General features: G+C 44.2%; 1 protein-coding gene across 3 annotated transcripts in view; it reads right to left on the reverse strand.

The window, feature by feature from the left end:
- LOC139047983 (uncharacterized) overlaps positions 1-22,103 on the reverse strand; it is a 76,704-nt gene that overhangs the window by 25,596 nt on the left and 29,005 nt on the right. For 2 of the 3 annotated variants that reach the window (XM_070522221.1, XM_070522220.1), the window contains 3 exons: positions 19,908-20,030; positions 13,312-13,525; positions 5,001-5,151 (listed from right to left, as the gene is read on the reverse strand). In XM_070522221.1, the coding sequence (XP_070378322.1) occupies positions 5,001-5,151; positions 13,312-13,525; positions 19,908-20,030 (488 nt within the window). The remainder of the gene's footprint in view (positions 1-5,000; positions 5,152-13,311; positions 13,526-19,907; positions 20,031-22,103) is intronic. The other variant, XM_070522222.1, reaches the window with a different exon arrangement.

Below are 22,103 nucleotides of genomic sequence, written 5' to 3' on the forward strand. Positions count from 1 at the left end.
TACGGAAACAAAAACTGCTTTCTGTAAATTATGCAAGTTCTACGTGCTGTGTGGAACATTTGTGCATCGAAGCTTTAGTGATGCTGTTAAAGAATATGTTTGAGCTTAATGCGATAGCGCACTATTTGTTTTCATTTCACCCTATGTAATTCCAAAGCTTATACATTCTTTATGTTAATGCATTACACCATTCCTAAGCGATGCTGAATTGCAAGTGCTTATCCGGGCGGATGCAGAATGTGAGGCTCAGACAGAGTAATGGCATGATGATAGAAACACGATGTGAGTAGTTGTTGTTGAGGGAAATTGTGATAGCAGCTGTATGCACAGAATAGTACGATATGTGTTTAGATACATCTATGCATTCTAAACCGTGAGTGTCAGACTGACACATACCTATTCGAGGGGTATGGTTGATCGTGGCGTAGCCCTAATGTAAGACACTCACGAACATCAAATATGCTGTTGATTACTTAGCGGTATTCCATTAGGTGTTGCTTTCGCTTGAGGGACGTCTTTGAGCCGACCTCCTAAATGGAAGCTTTGTGCTTGCTTTATTTCTTTCACACAAGACGGAGGAACTCTCACTCGCCCTAAGTTCTCTGTCGAAAATGTGGCCCACGTACACAACGATTAAAAGATAAAAAGCTTCGAAAAGTATCTAACATTACAGACTCAATCGTAATTTGCGACTTGGTGCTGGACTAGTAATATTTGACACTGTCGACCTATTTCATTTCTATTTAATGACCCGGAAGGCCTCGAGTAGAGGAATTAAGAGACGTGGGATCAGACTAATTTAATACGACTGGGTTACCGTACCTTGACAGTTCAAAAAGTGTGCATGTAAAGGTGAACATGCATAATGAAGGTTCCAGTTTCAGTAACTACCTTTCGAAAATAATTGCAAGGGAGATAAAATGGGAAGGGTAACATAACATGATAGTCATCGAAGTATAGAATGGCTGTTAAGGACTGATCGAACGTGACCTTGGAGGGGGAAGAATGCACGAAGCTTACAATGTATTTTCGCTGCGGTCAGATAAGCGATAGTACGACATAATGCTGGCTTGTGGAAATAAATAAAGACGGCGATACTCGTGATAGTGCAAAATAGTGGCAATCATTGGGTGGTGCTTGTGAGGGAAAAGGAGAATTCGCCTACTTAAATTGGTTTGCTCTACTTTGTGTAGGGGAGTCTGGATTTTTAGAACGGTCACTCTTTCACTCGGTCGTTCTTGTGGTTTGTTTGGCAGTATACGCGCGCACTATGCATCGAGGGCGCGATGGTGGAACATGCATATTATAAGAAGAAAAAAGTTGCTTGTCCGATACCTTCGCTGATATAACAGAAAGTGCAATAGGATGAGGGCCAAGTGCCACTTGGTGTACTCGCATATGAATGTTCTTTAGACTTCTTTTCGTGCCGGCGGTGGCTCATACACTATAGAGATATTGGTACGTACTTGTTCAGTACAGCTACTACGCACGTTGTATATTTACGCTTCCGTTTCTAGTAAAGAATTACGCGCTCAGCAATGCGAAGGGAGGGTCTGCAAAGTTGTGTTAATTGTGACTGCTCATACAGTTCACAGTATACTTTCTCTTAAAACTGGACGCTTTTCGTTTCTCAACAATCGAACGCGTGAAGCATGGGTAGTTCATTGTGTAAGCAGGTTTAAAGACGTACATTAAAATTTCTTTCAATTTTTTCTCTTTGTCATATAGCTGCTGACAACACAGATATGTTGAGGTCAAGATTCCACAAACACCCAAAAGATAGCCAAGAACGCGCATACGCTATTTATTGCGATCAACTCAACACCTGCAGCAATTATAGGGTGGCTCCTAGGAGTTGACTTCGTCGACAAGGGATCCTGCATGTGACTCGAATAATGGAGGCACTGGTAATAAGGTTACCGCACAGGTGACTAATGCATCTGTCAGCCTGGTGTATTGGTTGGCAAGGGACAAAAATTAAAAAAAAAATATATAGATAGCCGAAAGCTGGATGCGTAAATGTCATTAATTGCCATTTCACTTGGCGCCTTTTAGCAACTGACAAGGAAAAGTGAGTTCACACTTCAGCGGCATCTTCTATTAGAATTAGTTGCAGCGTTCTGCAGTGGCCTCTCCCATATCCTTGTCTGAAGCTTTCGACAAAACCGTCATAATGCAAACTTGACGACTGCAACGACTCGTGCATCGGCGGTACCACGGCATCACTACGCCCCGATTTGAAGACGTCTCGAAGAGCCCTTGTGTCCAGCCGTTCATAAAAAAATGCCGCACGATATTATGCACGTGTTTTCAATTAGTTGGTTATAGAAGATGGCATGGCTAGATATTTATTACGCATTTGCATAATTTAGGTCATATACCGTCTGTAAGAATTTATCAACTACCTCAGGAAGCAAAAGAAAAGCAAGGCAAAGATGTTGTGTCAGTTCTCCTTAGAAAAGAATGAAACAGAAAATTAAGCCTAAATAGTCGTAAGGGAGCGCATTAATTGTTTCGCAGGACACCATGAAACTCCCCAATGAGTTGTACGATTTATATGTCAGAAATTACAACGAATTCTCACCTTCGTCCTACTTTAATTATATGGTTTAACATCGTTTTAATGCCGATGCCACACTGAATGCTTAAAATATCTTTTTTTTTACACTCATCACGTTAGCCTTGCTTAGAATATGCCAAATATTCAATACTTTCAATGTCAAAGCACCACCACTACCTGAATTTTTCAGCACTTCGTCCTTGAAGGAACGTTGAAAAGTTTTTTTTTGTAGTGCTAGTATAGACAACTGAAATTTGATACGTGGCTGCGGTAACGAATTGCCACCTATTACGTTTCTAAAATATTTTAAATGTTCGCACAGCGCACCTGGTTTTATTGCCATTTCTGTGCTTCCTATCGCACTGTTTCGTGCGCTTGCATTATTTCATTCCTTCTTCTGGCCCAAATTTCGGCCGCCGAATGTAAAATTAATAATATATAAATCAATTTTCAGATTTCGACACTCCGAAATGAACAATGCATGGTACGTCACTTTTCTGATGCGTTTCTTTTTCAAAAAGAAACCCATGCTAGAGAAATCTCCAGGGCACTTGTACACAACACCGAAGCGAACTTGTATTTAATTGCAAGTGCTACTCGTTTTGCCAAAAACCGGTGCGACGAGAGTCTTCGTTTATAAACCAGTTATCAAACAAATGATCCGGTTCAAAATGCTCCGGACCGGTTCAAATCATTATAATTTTCACTCTGGAGCTAAATCTGAACGGAACAGAAAAGCTTCAAACCAAGCCTGAAGGAAACCTAAAAACATTTGCTTCAACATCCTGGCGAAAACCATTGCGGAACATTTTTCATTTATGTATACCTCCGAGTATTTTTTCGAATGTGGAACTCAATGCATATGGCTTAGGATACATCGGCAGGTGAGCCTTATGCAAAATTCTCACATGCCAAAACTAAGGGCGAACAATGAGGGCGCCCCGGGTGGCGAATGCCCAATTGGGGGCCTTGTAACTACGCCCTCAATAATGGTGTTTTTACGATTTGGAATGTTAAGGTTGTAGGGCACATTCAAAAGGAAATTTTTTTCTCAAAACTAATTTTCCACCCATTTTATGTATGCCCAAACTTTCAGTAACGTGTAGAAAAGAATTGTCTTGTTATCATCATTACTTTGAGAAATACAATGTGTTTTCCAAACCGTGCCCGCGTATTGCGAAGCTGGAAATCAGTACTATTTCTTTGATATAAATAAGTTTCAAAATAGCTTTATCACGTCATACTGTCACCGAGCAGTTACACGATCAAAACGAAACTCTAGAGCATCTCATGAGGGATCATATTATGGAGCTGGTGCATTTAGGCCTCTCTGTAGGTCTGACATCTTTCACAAGGTTTGAAGTTTCATTTACGTTTTTCTCAAAACATTTTGCTCCAACTCATGTTACGCAAATCTTGAGAGTTTTCTTCTGAATGAAATTTTTCATATGAGTTCTGAACCCTGATTTTTCCCATGCAGATGTGTGCCACGAACTAGAACAAGTGAAATTGATGCATCATTTATGCCTATACAGTTGATCTGGCAAACAAACTTGCTCCCAACTGGCATTTTTTTGTTTGCTTAGTTTTTGGACGACTACGATCCTAATAATTATCCCATTGCATTTTTCCTAGTTCGTTAGACAGGTCTCCCACGTAGCTAAATAAATGCCGCAGAGTTACCGAATTCAGAAATACATTAGATAGTTATCACTGGTTGTGCCTGAAGCACCTTTACCATATCTTATGAGAAAAATTGCCTGCCTGAAAATAAAATTACCCGTTAATTATTTTCTGCAGTTTTATTACTTTATAAAGCCGAATACGACATGCTTAATAAGGAAAAAAGTTTTTTAAATCCGGTCTTTTATGTGTGGCCTGCCACCAAAAAGTAACCCCCTCAAGCAATGCATGGGTATGTCGCTGGTTGGTAGATAAACATGAATAAATACAATCATAAATATGAACATCGACAGAATGCACAAACAAGTTGTAGTGCTTGTTCTATCACGCTCTCTTTCGTTCTTTAGCAGCCAACATGCTATGCGATAAATAGCAACAAGACCTAGTTCAAGTTATTCTAATGAAATACTTGAATACTGATAATGTGCAAAATAATCCTTGAAGGCTCTTAGTTATAAGCATGCAACTGTACAAATTTCACCTGACATGCTTCAAGTATCACGAGAGCACTGCGCCTGCTTTCACCATTTCACTGCGCAAAGCGGGTCCAGAAGCAAATAGAATTCCCTTCGGCATTCAGAGCATGGCATGCTTTGTACATGCTTCCGCCTTAAGAAATCTATTATATGCTCAGAAGCTGTACAAAATATTTGGATTCGTGTAGACACGAGTGCGTTGTTATTGTGCTTAGAGAATGTAAATTCGTAGAATCTAATTTCCATGACTCCAAAAGCACCAGCTGCTGCGAAGTGCTCGCCTTGAGGTACTGCAGTCCGCCAGACTTGGCGGCGGCATAGTCGCGTACATCCACGTCCAGGGCGCCGAAGTGCTTGATACCAGATTCAATCAATCCTGCAATGATCTTTTTGATGGCATCCTTTTCCCCTGGTGGAAAGGCGGGCATGAGGCTGCACAGAAAAAAAATCCACTCAATGCCACATAGGATGCCATGTGCCGTGGTTTAAAAAGTTATCCGGGCAGATATTAGGCACGTACACCTCGGTTATGTGTGTCCTACAGCGAAGCTCTCTATCGGAAACTTTCTCGACGTTGTTGGCGTCGTCTTGCCCACTACCTGAACACGGGGCAGCGCATGAGCACTTAGTCGGCTTAAGCATGGTGTTCTTGTTTTAGTTGCAACCAATGTTTCAAAACTGGCCGTGGCATATAGCACAATTCTAACCATTTATCTACGTTACTCCATGATACGGGCCTTCCTTCTACAAAAGCAATCAAGACGCCTAGTTTATTATATGACATAATTAAGCTAATTACGTTAAGTTTAAGTGCCTCACTGAAACATTTAGAGGAATAGTTAGAATTGTGTAATTGATCACGCGCATTTTTTTAAACGTTCGGTGCAGCTACAAAATACCCTCTGTAGCCATATGCAGTATACGCCTGCAGTCGTGCCGCTACCAATTCTGTTTCCCACGAAATTATTTAATGATAAGAAATGATGCTAAATTATTACTTTGACAAATACGTGCCTCTAGGCGCATAACTTTTCTATCGGAGCGAAGGCACCTTTCTCGTGACTCCTTGGGTTAGCATGTCTGCTCTACCCATTTTAATTTGGAGCGATGACGGATGCAGCACGCGTTGAAAAAGTAGTTCGCAACAGGAAAGAATGCAATCAAATCTAGTTAGATCGCGTCTACAGCGTAATTCGGGCAAGCCAGGATCATGTGATTCTCACGCAGGGAGTATCCGCCCGGTGACGGCCTGTCTGGTAGGCATGCATTCGATGAGCTGCAAAACTCGGTGCTAAACAAGCGACCACATAGGCACGTGGGAGATCCAAACCAAACAGCACAAAACGGCTGTTATTTGAAATTAAAGAGTTCTGTGCACACATAATCTTGTGATCTTGTGGCCAGTACAGGTCATTATCGAGCGGGTGTCATGTCAGCACATTATAAGGTCTAGAACTAGCAGGATATAAAATATAGCTAGTATGGAAGCCCCATATACCTAATCCTACAGGACATTGAAACCGGCGGGGGCCATTGTGTGGTGTGCAGGAAACCGGCCCCTTGGCTATCGGGTGCTGTCGCCGCCGTTTTTCTCCCAAATGATCACGATTACTACACTGAAATTTGGGGGTGGGCCAACTTCAAACTTTGGTTAGGCAAATAGAAGTTTGGGCATGCGCGAGCTTGAAATTTGGGAGCGGGCTAACTGAGATTTTAGGTGGGCCAACTTATTATGGAGGGGTTGGCCTGCTGAAACTTGGGGATCGGCCAACTTGAAATTTCAGGGTGGACTAGCTTGTAATTTAGGGGTGGGCTTACTGAAATTTCGGCGTGAGCTAACTGAACTTAGGGTATGGGTCAGCTTGAATTTAGTAAATGGGCAAAATATAAATTTGGGGGTGGGCCAACTTCAAATAGTGGTGTGGGGTAATGAAATGTGGTGGTGCTGCAACTTAATCATGGGGTTGGGGTACTTGAAATTTGGGGGTGGATCAACTTAAAATGGTGATGGGCCAACTCAGATGTCGGGGTAGCCCAACTTGTCAAACGGGGGTGGGCCAACTAGAAATTTAATGGTGTCCAACTAACATTAGGTGGTGGGCTAACTTGAAATTGGGTGGTGTAGCCTGGGCCAATTGAAATTGGTTGTGGTTCAACTTTACAATCGCGAGTGAGCTAAATTTAAATTGGTGGTTGGCCAAATTGACAGTGGGGAATGGGTCAATTGAAATTTTGTGTGGGGCTTACTGAAATTTAGGGATGGGACCATTCGAAACTTGTAGGTGAGCCAAGTTGAACATAGGTATGGGTCAGATTGAAATTAGGATGTGTGCCGAATGGAAATTTGTGGGTGGGCGAAAAGAAATTTCGAGATGGCAATCATGGTTGCACAAACACGCAGGATTAAGCCATGTTCGTAGCAACCGGGCTGCTTGCATAAGAAGGGGCTGCAGGGGCACCTTTGTCCAGAAAATGTCGCCGTGCACTGCAGTCACTTCATACAATCGGCCGGCTGCCGAGCTTTTTGCCCACCACACTATGGCGGTGCTGGCTTCGCTTGAAGAGCGTCCCTTGCATTGGAGCATTTTTTATGCCCTCCAAGGTCTAGATCTGGCGTCATCGGCGACAGTGTGTGCAAGGGCCCGAAGCACTCTGTATGAGCATCGCCTGCTTGGTTGTTCTCATCAGGAGCACGCACACCCTGAAGCGTAATCTGTGCAAACGTGCTTGTGAAACTGCGGTGCGAGAATAGATGTGCCTTGACATAGCTTCTCTGTAATGCGGTTTCCAATTGTTCGGCATTTAACTGTAACCCTCGCATTTTCAACGGAATAACAATAACAAAGAGAGAAAACTTATTAGCACATAGCACTCCTAAGAATGAAAAAAAAAACAGAAGCATTGATCGCAAGTATTCGTAGCGGCGCGACCTACGTTCTGGGCCCGCATCTATAGCTTTCACAATGGTGGCACGAACCCAATGTGTGCCCGGTGTTGTCGGATTGATATTGGCTTCCCTTTTAAAGCGGGATGGTGATAAATTTTCATCTAGCCTCCTTGAACTTCTCGGACTGCGTTCTCATAAACGTCCTGCCATGGTTTCGTAGTGTCGCATTCCGATGGGGAGAAATGCGAAAACACCCGTGCTCTTAGAGTTAGGTGCACGAAAAACAACCACGGGAGGTGTCCAAATTACCGGAATCGCCCACTACGGCGTGCTTAATAATCAGATCGTGCATTCGGCACGCAAAACACCATGACATTTTTTTCTAATTAAACGCGGGTTCGACTCAAAGGACGTGACACGAGCGGGTGCAGCAAAACTTTTGACATGATTGTAATAAAGCTCCTTAAATTCGTAAAGTAGCGCCACGCCTTGAAGAATGTCGCCTCCCCGTCGCGCGCTATCGCCAAGATCGACGCCGCGTCGCTATTGGCCTAATGCCATCACGTGAGCCGTCGCGCCGGCTTCATTTGTTTACAGTCGCGCTTCAGCGCCATTTTCGCTTGAGAAGCGTGTAGGCAGTGGCGAGGAGCGCATGATGGCGCCGTTGCTGTTGCGTGTTGTCTTTGGTTTGCGAACGCATTGAAATAAATTTTGTGGCAAGTGCGACGTCCCTTCATGGTATTTTCTATCACCATAACCTACAGCATCCTGGTATGCCAAAATAGTTTCTGCAAAGACAAGAAGCTGTTCTCGATACTGTCCGGTAACCGCTGCGGTTTAAGAAGAAAGGCATGAATTCATCGAATTGGGACGGAGAATATCAGACCAACATTCTGCACATGACTATACGAGGTAGGGGCGAGTCTCTCATAGCATAGTATCTGTTAGGCTTGCGTAATTTGTTGCGGGCCATAACGTAGCAGATATTGCACACTTTATTTATTTATTTATTGAATATACCTTACAGTCCCTTGACAGCTAGGGCATTGAATAGGGGAAGTAATAAAAAGTACAAAGTAACTTGTCAGTCTACAAACGTACGGCTCAAATTTGCAATTTAACACAAAGGAGAGGAATCGATGATAATGTGGCATGACGGCAAATATAAGGTTGGACGGGAAAAAGGATAACACTTAGGAAAACAGAGAAATAAAAAAAATATTGGCTGGCATTATACATATGACAAAACTGCACACAAGAACTCTAATGTGTACCGATTACGATGACAACAGTAACAAGAAAAGAAAATACAACCAAAGATAGACTGACAAATATGCGGATTCTAGGCGCAGGAACAGTTGGCCGGGTTTCAAGGACGCACAATGGTAGGGCATGATAAAAACGCAGGAACTAATGGCGTGCACAGTAAAATCATTTATCAATATAAGAAATGCAGTCGGGTTTAATTTGGGATACTAAAAAAAAAATAAAACACGTGCTGTGGTACAAAAATAATGGATGTCTTTGGTCTTAAATCTGTCAAAATAGCAAATAGATTAATACATGGGTGGTATACAGAATATGGCATCGTAAGTAAAACAAAATTGGAAAAACTAGTGGCAATTTTTTGTTGTGAAAAGAAAGTGTGCAGGAGTTGACGGAAACTATCGTGGTCTGGTTCGGATGCGATGTGGTCTGGAAGACCATCACACAAACGTATGGCGCGAGGAAGAGCAGATGAGTTGAAGGTGCGAGTTGACCCATATAATCGCGTGAAACTTGAGCGATTATGCAACCGACGTTATGTGATGGAAGGAGCATCAAGGTGAAGTGCGAATGGTCCGTCGCTGTATGCGTATTTGTGAAAAAGGCATAAAAGGGCAATGTCGCGACGAGCACTAAGGGGTTCAAGTGAAAGATTGAGCAGTTAACTGAGGTTGTTACCATTTGTTTGCACGCTTTACCACAATTCCTGCGCGGTGCGTACTTTGTTTATATAAGCAGCACGTGATCGTATTTCGTGCTGCTTATATGCACACAGCACACACTTGCACACAGCGTTCCTTTACTCTCAATTCGGCACGCTAAGACATTTTCCTTCATTTCCCCATCTTCCCGCCTCACACCCTCCCCCCTTTTGGAAGAACCCCACCTATATGCACTGTGGCGAGGAAACCATACGTCGCTTGAAGAAGACAAGTCAACTTGTCGAAACGTTGGCTCCTGCATTCACCTTGTTCACGTTTTCCTCATCGTCTTTAAGGTGTGTGTAAGTTGTGATGCGGTGGTGGAACACTCGCACACAAAACGTGCGGTCGCCCGCTCCTTCACTGCCGGGTTTAGTCGATCATCGTTCGCTCGTTCGTTTAGTCATTCACTTACTCGTTCGTTCAACTATTAGCTCGTTCGACCACTTTGTCTCTGAGGCATATGTAATGAGACAACGAATCGTGCCTGAATATGAACGACTGCATCATTTCACTTACCGAAATTTCAGCCGCGTCACGCCGCGGCAATTCTTTGCGCAGTCATCACATCATTAAAGTCATATCTCGCAAATGTTATTTCGGAGCGAGCGCAACCACCCTCAATGTATCCACATTGGTGTAACTCGGTTCGCGACAGGTACGTCAGGTGGTCGGCGGGCGAGCTAACGCGCACGATGAAATCTTATTCGTGGTCAGTGAATATCCTGAAAAAACAATGCACTTGTTTTAGCCTGAATGAAGCGCTGTTACCGCGCTCCCACTTCGCGAACGAATACTAAAAAATTGACTTCATTTTTTATATAAGCAGAATCCCGACTCGACGATGGGCCACGCGTATTTCTGTCGACTTTTAGGGATGAAAAACATTACACAAGCGCCCACCTATAAGCCTTTGCGCGTGCTAAGAAAACTGGCAAGCACGCACGTTGGCGCCACTGTAGCTTGTAAAAGTCTTTCGAACCTACAGAGCAGCGTTCGCTTGCGCTCTCTGTCGGCCTTTGTAAGTCATAGCTGATACGCACCGCGAATTCACTTGATAAGGGCGGCGCGGATCATTCGGGCTACGGAGGGCTTGCTGGAGGCCAGGATGTTGGCGTTCAATTGTAAATGTGTTATTTACAACTATTCGCAACAAGATTTTGCGACACGCACATGGCAAATGTTGCGTACCTAATTGTGGCGCACGCGATACATTCGGAGTTGTCATGGCACAGCGTTCACGCTCGTTGAGGTACTTCTTTAGAAATAGTTATGAGAAAAGCAAAAAAAAGCTGCCGCCACTGAATAAAAATCTGAGTCTATTCTATGGTGTATACGAAGTTACACGGAGCTTGAAGGCGAACGCTTAAAGCGCACCGCCTTGCTATGCGTGCATTCACTCTGCGAAAGGTTGCCTGCTACGCTCGAGCGGTGTAGGCGGCGCCACGGTCTGGGAGGGAGCGTGAAGGACAGGAGAAACTAGGAAGACTGAGGCTGGAGAAGGCGAGTGCCGCTACTTTAGGATGTTGAAGGGGTTTTAGTTCAAAATGCTTTACCAGGCTGTCTGCCGCCCGCAATGATATCCGACAGCGCCATTACGCTGCCCGTGAAGAGCTGCGCCAGCATACTCGCATGGTTTAGGTTTGAGCGCGCGCATTGTTGTGCACTTGCAATTCATAATAGAATAACGTGTTTTGTGACAAAAGGCATGCGGTGTAAACTTTATTTCGTGATATTTGTTTGTGCGCTGCCACTCTCAAAATTTCCGACAGAAAGTTTAATCAGCAACGTAAGACCTGACTAATGTCACCACTTTTAGTGACTGAACCGCGCGTCGAATTCCGTTGGGACACCTATAACTGCTTACGTCTGGGTGGTGCGAAAGCATTATACCATTGGTAGAGCTTGGAACGTTATGAAAGCCCTCATTTTATACACTCATGGCGTGGCGCCACCTCCTTCCTCCCCATTGGCTGCAGCGTGACTTGCCCAATGACGGATGCATTACGCCACACCGTGTGTCAGCCAGATAGTTGCGACGTGACTTGTGCACATTTAGTCAGTCAGAAAGGTGGAGCCGCTGTAGTGTCGGGGAAGCATGCTCATCTCGCACCCCAGAGGCTTGGATACGATTCCGAACTAGTCCAAAATCTAGTTGATTCCCTTGTCAAAGCTATCAATTTATGACATCTGCTGGAACCTCCCTGAGAAACATGACGTGAATACCCGTATTGTTTGACGTCTCTTTTACTTTTTGGGCTACTGGCCATTTTCGGTACCATCTTCCGGTTACGCCAACTACGATGAATTTGCGCGTTATGGGGCATGTAATGCTTTCGAGTTACTGTAACCGGCGTATAAGGCAGAGAGGAGCATATATAGCCAACATAAATATGCCTCTATATAGGCGGAGCCCCAAGCGAAGTCGAAGCGAACGGTGACAATGGCAAAAATTCGCTATAGAATGAACTGAAAAGTGCCAGCTTCGCCTCTTTGCAAGCGTTTGGCGCATCGTATCTGAGCTTCAGCTTTGGTGACGTGCCACAGCATGCGTCCGGGCGTGTCGTGATGTCTCTTGTCGCCAGATCGTCCTACGAGCGCTTTTTCGAGTTGGTGAGGCTCATTGCATCTTGAGAAATGCTTTGCTTTCAAGCATTCGTGCTGTATTCACAGTATGGCTCCTCTGTGGAGAGGCTTCTGCTGTCTGCCAACACCTCAATTCAACACACTGCAAGCCTGCCGTGAACCTTTAATACGTATTGAAAATGCGTGGATCGGTGACACGTTAAATATCTACTGGCGGTCAAAATTAACCCGGGGTCCTCCACTATGGCTGGCGCATTATCAGATTGTGTTTTTGGCACGCAAAACCTCAGAAATAAGTTCACTAACGCCCACTAACGTCCCATTGTACCTATTCATTCCAAGAACTTGTGTACGTCCCTGTCTTCTTCAAGCCACATCCGCTATTACATCCAAAGTGGAACATAATTACTTTCATGCATAACTAATAAACTGGCGCTTCGTAATGACGTCGGCTATAGAGAGCTTGTACGGCAACTGCTCTTCCTAAGCAGCGAGTGCTGGTAAATGGTTAAGTAGAGTAGAACTTGCGTTGTAGGAAGTGAAATCGCAGAGCGCAGTGAAGCCGGCCCGAGATGAGCTATAATATCGAGGGCAAAAGTGCTGAAAACCATGGCCTAGTGAAGAAAGTGCTGACAAATCATCGGGAGCGATTATATGTTCTGATAAACAATAGGTGCTACGCGGGATTGATTGGAAGAGCCTAGCAGACGATCGCCGGGCATGAGATGATCTACGTGACTGCGCCTAAACTGTAAATTAATTCCCCCCCCCACCCCCCCTTTAAAGTAAGTAAGGGTGCAAATATATTTATAACTAACAATCTTACAATGTTTTTCGGGGTAACGCTGTCAGTTCTATATGAAATTACAAATTTGTTCACTTTTATGGCCGTATAAAATAATTTGCAAGCCATCGCCGCTAGATTCGCAGGTGCACTAGGTCTAAGGGCGCTGACTGACGTGTCGGTCGAGGCTACGGTGAAGGTAAAATATTTTAGAGCTGTACCGCTGTATTCCTAATGTTTGATCAAGCGTACGCGACGCACCCGGTAAATGAAAAGCCGCATTCGTGCCTGAATTGTCCGTATTGTTGCTATGAGAACAAAACCAGCTTACGCCTTCCTTCCCTTTGCTGCGTTTTAGCGTAACTTACCTAAGGGCGAATGACAAGCCGAATGTCGTAGTCCTGTAGGAGCTTAGGGCATGGCCAAAAACAGTGGCGGCTGCATCTCCATACAAAGGTGTGAGCACCTTCGTCGTTATGTCGTAGTATATGGGCAAGTTGAAGAGGTAGTCGCACGTTTTGTCGGGGGGCAGCTGAGTCTCCAGCACTCCACTTCCGCCGAAGGTACACATCAGTTTGATATCTGCGTAGGAAGATTTAGAACTCGTATGTATGGCTTGTGCAGAGTGGGATAAAGAAAGAGATACAAAGCACGTGTCGGAAATATTTGAATACAGCTTTGTACAGCTTTAGCGAGAGGTTTGTTAACTGCGTTTTTTTTTCACATCTTACATCAAGGTAATGTTTTGAAAAATAAAAAAAATGAGGAAGAAGACACGCGCCTTGAGCGACGCCACACCTCTGCACTCCTGGGTGACAAAAGACTGCTTATCCACCAGTTTTTGCTCACTATGTAGGCCGTCTGTTTTCTATTTGTTCTTGTTCAACATTTGGAGCGTACATTCTTTAAAGGCACAATCACATCAAACGTTAGGGGTTCAATAGTGCGTCGGATAATAGACTGCAGCCCCAGAGCAAGCTCACAGATGTGGGCGCATTAGGTGTGGTAGAAAAATTCGATTTGTATTTCTAAGGACAATGTCATTCTTTAGCAATTTACTCCCATTTTCCCGTGGCGGTGCCGTCTCTGTCGTGCGTATGCCAAACACAGTGAGGCCGAAAGCATTGCGACAAACCTCATCTCACTATAACTGTTGACAGTAATGTAAATGAGAATCGATCAATGTAGCACGAGGCTATAGTCCTCAATGCGGGCTTGTGCAAGAGGTGTTGTGTTAAATATGAGGCTAATCAATTCGGCTATGTGTCACCTAATTCCATTTTGTCCCACTCTACTACGGCACTCGCTAACCTAGGTGTCCCACAAACAAAAAGGCGTGCGAACGAGTGCACGACGCCGACGAAGTGACGAACAATATCGAAGAACGAATTTTTAGTGCAGCAATAAAGGCGTGTAACGACGATGGTAGGACGAGAGAGAGTTTTCGAGTCCTTAATTATGACGATGTCCTAGCGACAACAGCGTGGTGACGACGTCACTAGGACATTGAGATGGCAAGTACTGCATGACAATGATAGCCTGGTGACATTTGTCATTCTCACTTATTCATGCGGTTAACCACTTGATGGGTGGGAATGACGTCAATTGCACGATGATTACTCCCAGGCGACGATAGCAGGATAACGGCATGAGGACAATAGAATTGAATTGAATTGACAATGGAGTTGACTGGCCGACATGCAAACCTGTCGAGGGCGCAAGAAGGCATGAATGTAGGCAGTTTCTTGATTTTCTTTCTTTGTTGAGTTTGTGCCAAACGGTATCACGTCCCACGCGCGGTGATTCCGTTCTAGATCGTGTACTGACTACAGATCCACGAAGTATGTATGTACGCGTCCTTGACTGCATGAGTGACCACAATGTTATCCACTGCGAGTACACCATTAGATTCAAAAAACCTCGTAATGCAAAAAAAAAAAACGATACGATTACAACAGAGGCCATGTAAGCAGAGTAAGTGATTACCTACTAACATTTTCTACGCTGTTTTTATTGGCGTTTTCCGAGCATGATACACACGCAAATTGGCCTATCATTCAAAGGACGCTCACTGAACTTAAGGAAAGATATATTCCAAGAAATACTATCACACCTTCAAATAAAAACACGTGGTTTATAACACATGTTAAACGGTGCATTAAGAAGAAGAAAACAATGTATTCGAAGGCAAAGCATACGACATTTGCCGATGACTGGGTATGCTATCTCGGACAGGCAAGAATTTGCAAACCAGAAATTGGAGGAGTGAAGAAACTGTTTTACAATTACGACTTATCACAGAGGTTAAACACAACTGTAAAAAATTTGGGAAGTAGTAAATCCGAAACTATCGTAATCATCCCTTGTGTCGATAACGAAAAATGGTGAGCCTCTTCTACAGTCCGATGTTGCGGAAGTATTCATCGCTTTTCTCTCTTGGGTTTTCACATAAAAAGAACCAATGCCACCAGATCTGATCATTTACTGCTTAAATACTTCAATGAATAACCTCATAGTCACTCGCGAAGGTGTAGAATCCGCTATAGAGCGTCTACCAGTCAATTTGGCAGCCGGACCACATGACATTTGCGCAAAATTGCTAAATCTGAAAAAAAAACCAGCTATATCACGTATCTTGGTTGCTATTTTTCAACAGTCAGTTAATACAGGATGCGTGCCTGATGCCTGGAGATGTGCACGCGTGATTCCCATTTTTAAATCTGGTGATCCCTCCTTAGTCTCAAACGATAGGCCCATCTCATTAACAAGCATGTGTTGTAAATTACTAGAACACATCATATCATCCACCGTCATGAAATTTCTATCAGATCGCAATTTCTCCACGAAGCCGTTCATGGTGGAATAAAAATAGATGCTATATTTATTGATTTTGCAAAAGCATTGGACAAAGATCAGCACATCTGCTTAATAATGAAGCTAACGAATCTTAACATAAACAGTAGGATTATAAATTGCATAGCTAATATTTAACCAACCGAAGTCAATCAGTCTAGGTGAATGGGTACTCATCTTCACTTTCGCACGTAAAATCCGGTGTACCACAGGGTTCGGTCCTGGGTCCAATATTATTTCTGATCTACATAAACGACATAGGAAACACTTTATCTTCTACCATAAGGTTATTCGCAGACGACTGCATCATCTACAGACGAATTAGTAACGCCGAAGACCAGAACTCATTACAGGCAGACCTCGATAAACTGGCATTTTGGTGTTGCCAGTGGCAAACGGACATTAAGATTTCTAAAACTAAGGCCATGATGTTCACGAGAACACATAATACAGAATTGAGCTAGTACACGATTGAAAGAATCCCTGTTGAGAAAGTGTTCACATTTGGATATCTCGGAGCTCATTTATCCTGTGATTTATCTTGGAACGAGCACATTAATACCATAAGTAGCAAGACATCCAAAACACTCGGCTTCACTGAACATAAGTTATACTTGGCGAACTCTGCTAGTAAGTTATTAGCATACATTTTGCTTGTTCGTTCAAAGGTGGAGTACGTACCCATTACTTGGAATCCGCATAAACCTATCTGATCGATCAGCTCGAAGCAATACCAAATAAAGCAGCACGATTTACACCAAAAGAGTACTCGCGAAACTACAGTGTTACGGATATCAAGGAATCACTTTCATTGCCCTCTGTTTATATTCGCCGACTAATAACATTGTTATCACATTTTCACGCGCTTTATCATAGTAGATCCCCTTTCCGCGAATCTAACATCAATGCAATTCATAGTATTTTTCAGCGTTTTGATCACCCAATTAAAGTGCAACCCCTTTTTGCTAACACTAATCTGTACCGTCGTTCACTATTACTTTTGACAATATATCATTGGAATAAACTACCGTGGGAAATTGTACCTGCCATTAACCATGATGTGTTCGTTAACGAGTTGAAGGTTTTCCTAAATGTGTAATTATTTCTGTGTTGAGCGCTTTCTTGCGTATGTTACTCTTTCTGTAGTAATTATGTCACTGTGTCTTACCAATGTTCTTTTTTACGCGTTTGTAACTGTAACTGGCTTCCCCCCCCCATGTAATGCCCGAATGGGCCTTTAAGGTGTATGAATAAATAAATAAATAAATAAAAAAATAAATAAATAAATAAATAAATAAATAAATAAACCTATAATCTAATTGCCAAGGCTATTACACAACTTAGACCACAGCGTCGGAGATGTAGACCGCATGAGGAGAGTCAGATCAATAAGCTAGGATGAAAACGATTGAGTGAGAAACGGCACCACTATGGCGGTGTGGCAACGTATCCATGACGACCGTATGACGATGGTGTGTGTGTGAAAGCCACGGCATGAGGAGCGCATTTACAGAAAGCTGTAATGGCGGTGTTGCAAAAACCACGATGGCGTAACAGCCACGAGCTGATGCCTCGTATGTCAAGTTATTTGACAAGTTTGGCGACCGGATCAGATTCGAAGGCGCGATGACGAATTCGTCAAGGGACTAAGGTAACGAAGATGGAATAACAACAATGAAACGACCGTGACGGCATCTCTACGGCGGTGTGACATCGAGCGCATATCGACTGTATGACAACAATGGCATGATGACGACGGCATGGAGTTAGTCGGATGACAAAACTGGAACGACGTCGATGCAATGACCATTACCGCAGCACGAATTCGAGCACTTACCTAGTGGCCCAACGTCCTAGACACCTTGGGCGTGTCGGCATGCGTAACGACGGTGGCAGGACTATAGCGGCATCGAGAAGCTGGTATGACGATAGTGAAACCACCACGACGGCATCGGGATCATGAACATTGTGACGACTGGCCATAGTGGTGAACCTTTTGGGCCGCAGCGCCAAAGCCAGGGTGAAATCCCGGGCGCATCAAGTAAGCTGAGCCGCTTTGAAAAGCGCCGAAGAGGTCGCCGCCACGAAAATACGTTATTTCGTACGCGCACTTTCGCTCTCTCCCCAACGGCGCGCGCGATGCCCGCATGAATGCGTTAACTCGCCAGTGCTGTCTGCCTTCAGCGAGCGGGACAGTTAACCTTCCGGCGGTTAATTGAACGTTCATTGTTCTCTGCTACGTCGCGCAGCCGTTTCCCATGCATGAGCCCCTTAAGACTGTTGTTCTTCGTATTTTATATTAAGGTTAAGTAGAATGCATCTGCTCCCGGCTTAAAAATGTGCCAATATCTATAAGGGTAAATTATCGGCCTAGGTTTAGAAGATGATAAGGCGATGGCATGAATACGAGAGAGCTAAATTGAGATAGATGATATTCTACTTGCGAGAACAATTCATCGTGGTCATCATAATCATCATCTGCCTATTTTATGTCGACTGCAGGACGAAGGCCTCTCCCTGTGATCACGGATCACCCCTGTCGTGCGTCAACCGATACCAAGCAGCCCCTCCGAATTCCTAAAAATCGTCACCCCTCCTAGTCTTCTGCCATCCTTGACTGCGATTCCCTTCTCTTGGCACACATTCTATGTAACCCTAATGGCCCACTGGTTATCTAACCTACGCAATACATGACCGGTCCAGCTCCACTTATTCCCCTTAATGTGAAACTATCGGCTATACCCGTTCTCTCTCTGATCCACACCGCTCTTTTCTTGCTTCTTAACGTTACGCCTAACATTCTTCGTTCCATCTCTCTAGGTGTGGCCCTTGTTTTCGAGATTCTTTGTCAGTTTCCAACTTTCTGTCCCATGTGTTAGCGCCGGTAGAATGCACTGATTGTACACCTTTCTTTTCAATGATAACGGTAAGCTTCCAGTTAGGATCTGATGAAGTCTGCCGTATGCACTCCAACCAGTTTTTCCCATCTGTAAATTCGCGTCTCATGATCAGGGCCCCCTGGGAGTATTTCACCTGGGTAAACGTACTCCTTCATAAACTCTACAGACTGAGTGGCAATCCTGAACTCTCGGTCCCTGGCCTGGCTTTTGATCTTTGCTTTTGTCTTCTGCATAATAATTTCCAACCGCGTTCTTACACTGTCTCTCTTAAGGTCTGCAATTATTTGTTGTTACTCGGCCCAAATGTTGCTGTACAGTTCAATGTTAGCTGCAAATCGAAGGTTGCTAAGATATTCGCTATTGATCCTCACTCCCAAGCGTTCAAAGTTTGATAGCTTGAATGCTTCTTCGAAGCACACAGTGAATAAAATTGGAGAGATTGTGTCTCCTTGTCTGACCTCTTTCTTTAGTGGTATCTTCCTACTTGTGGAGGATTAAGTGTAGAAGTGCAGTTTCTGTAGATATTTTCCAAGGTATTTACCTAACGTTCCTGTACTCCTTGATTACGTAAGGCCTGTATGACTGCTGGTATCTCTACTGAATCAAACGCCATTTCGTAATCTATGAAAGCCACATAGAGAGGCTGATTGTACCTTGTGGGTTTCTCGATTATCTGATTGATGACATGTATGTAATTCATTGTAAAGTACCCCTTCCTGAAATCAGCCTGCTCCTTTGTTTGACTACGTCCGCTGTTGCCCTTATTCAATTGGAGGTTCTCTTGGTGAACATTATGCATAATACCGGAAGTAAGCTAACGCACCTATAAGTTTCAATTCTTTACCGTCTCGCTATTTGTGGATTAGTATAATGTTGGCGAGCACACCTAGGTTCAAATAAATAAAGAAGTCTTAACAGGTGCAGGTTACAGAACCGAGGTATCGTGTTTATTGCCGAGTTGCAGAATTGCAAAATTCATGCTTTAGTTGTTCTTGAATGTGGATGTTATAAAGATGTTTTCTAAGAAATTATTGAACGCTTATGGAAATCGGTTTGCTTGAGTCGGTAGGTCTTAGTAGTTCCTTTATTTTACAAAGGTTCGAAATATAAGGTTCACGAGAAAAACAAATAATTAGAAATAACGGGTTTGTGAAGCCACTGCGGCACATGCCTTTGGAGAAAGTGTGCAATAAAATTTCGAGACCAAGTACGTTTAACCGGGCTCTTGGGTGCTGGGGATGGCTGCGTGGTCGGGGTTGGCTGCGTGGTCGGGGTTGGCTGCGTGGTCGGGGTTGACTGCGTGGTCGGGGGTGCCTTCGTGGTCTTGGGCGGCCCTAGAGGAAAGCCGATAATCATTTCGTTAGTCACTGACTGAGGTTATTCAAATGCGTGCAAAAAGAACTATCACTAAACACTGCTGAGCAGAAATTGTTGCCGCCATTCAAGAAAAAAAACAATTACTATGCGGCCAGTACAAGCATGCACCTTGTTGTGAGACACTCACGCGCAAATATAAACAGACCAGAAATAAGCTGAATGCGCTGATGTGATCTCCAAATGCATCCACTTTCGGCTTAAGCTTTCTGAGGCACAACGTGAGGCTCGGGAAAATTGGTCCTTAATCAATCAACTTTTCGGCTCGGCCACGTGTGCCGATGTCCGTGGGTACTTCCGTACACAGTTTTGCCACTATGGTAAAAACATTGTTCACGGTCCCAATTTTTTTTCGAGAATAACAGGTGTTCAGATCCAGCAATCAGATGCATGCACTTTGCGGAGAAGCTCTTTGGAATGAGCCTACAAGTCATTTTCGTCAGGAGATGAACATAGGAGGAGTCTTTCTTGATTACGTAAAAAAAAAAGTGGCTTGGGGTTGATAGAGGTAGCTTCGACGATTTCAGAAGAAAATTTGAGTCGTAAAAATTGTTTTCTTTGAAATCATACATACAGCCAGTTGAAGTGGCCTAATTTGTAATAATGCGCAGTGCCAAAATTACACCCTTACATATTGAAGGTGTTGGCAACAAGGTTGAAAATCGCAGACCGATTACATTATCCCATGCTTAGCTCAAGTGCTAGAAAAACATTTGTTTCTTATTATGACAGGCTTCTTGGATAAGCACAGCCTTATGTCCTCTCCAGCAATACGGCATATCCCACTGCTACATTATCTTCACACATGCAGGTACCATTGCTCGCTGTGCAAATATAAAGCTTGAACCTTACATCTACAGGGAAATATTTCAGTATTTTGCTCGATAGCGAACATCCCAGCAGCCCGCATCCAGCTGACATATTGTCTTTCCCCCCTTAAAGACCCTTCGGGGTTGTTAAGAACGGCGCAGCTGAGGTGGAAGTTTGCCAGCCATTATCGACACCGGTGGCAACCTCATCTTTGAACTCCACGGTGACGCCCTAACCTCGTCGCCATTGTAACTAAACGCGCTCGGCGGGCCAACTGTTGTTACTGTGCCCCAACCGCCGCCCTGGTCTGCCGCGAGCGGGGGAGCGCTCGCGGGAACCAAGTTCGAGGCTCCTTCCCACGCGCCGTCCAGACGCAAGACAATGCGCACTCGGCCGTGCTACAGAGGTCAGCTCGGGGAAAAAAGGCACCTTTTCTGACACAAGCCCCGAGTTCCACGAAGTCCGGCTGACGTCAGCTCCGTACCGTGAATTTCGCGCAAAGAAGTGTGTGCGTGAGCGTGTGTGTGAGTAAGCCGTCCCGGAGAGAGGCGGCTACATTACGATGACTAAACGAACATTCGCGTCACCTTGTATCGGGGAAGGACCGAGTGTTTAAAAACCGCTGATGTGCGGATGCTGGGCACTCTCTCTCAAGCAGTCATGTTAGACTGACACTCTCTCTGAAGCAGTCATGTTAGACTGATACTCTCTCTCAAGCAGTCATATTAGACTGGCACTCTCTCTCAAGCAGTCATGTTAGACTAATACACTCTATCAAGCAGTCATGTTAGACTGACGTACTTTCTCTCGCAGTCATGCTAGACTGATGAACTGCATGTAAATACAGTAAATAAACCCATATTCCTTGTTCTCGATGGGAAGCAGTCCTTCCCTTCATCGACGAGCTCAGTGTGGATAAGTTGCACGATGGCATGGGCCAGCTACCTTCTAGTTCATGCCCAACTCCAATCTTCACAACGGGTTACGAGCGACGGGATTGAGCCCCAATCCTGACAAATGGTTGACAGCGGTGAGATGGACTTGACGACGTGGTGCTGTGTCTGCTGTGAGTGCTTGGTTCTTGATTTGACTCTTTAGGCTTCATTTTGTGGTTGTTCTGTTTAGAACAATAGGGAAGCTAGATTGTTGATTGTTAGCTAGGTTGTGTTTTCCTAGCTAGATTTAGCGAGCAGGACCAAGGCAGTAAAGCAGCAATCATGGAG

This window comes from Dermacentor albipictus, chromosome 7 (genome assembly GCF_038994185.2).
Source record: "Dermacentor albipictus isolate Rhodes 1998 colony chromosome 7, USDA_Dalb.pri_finalv2, whole genome shotgun sequence".
NCBI lineage: Eukaryota > Metazoa > Arthropoda > Arachnida > Ixodida > Ixodidae > Dermacentor > Dermacentor albipictus.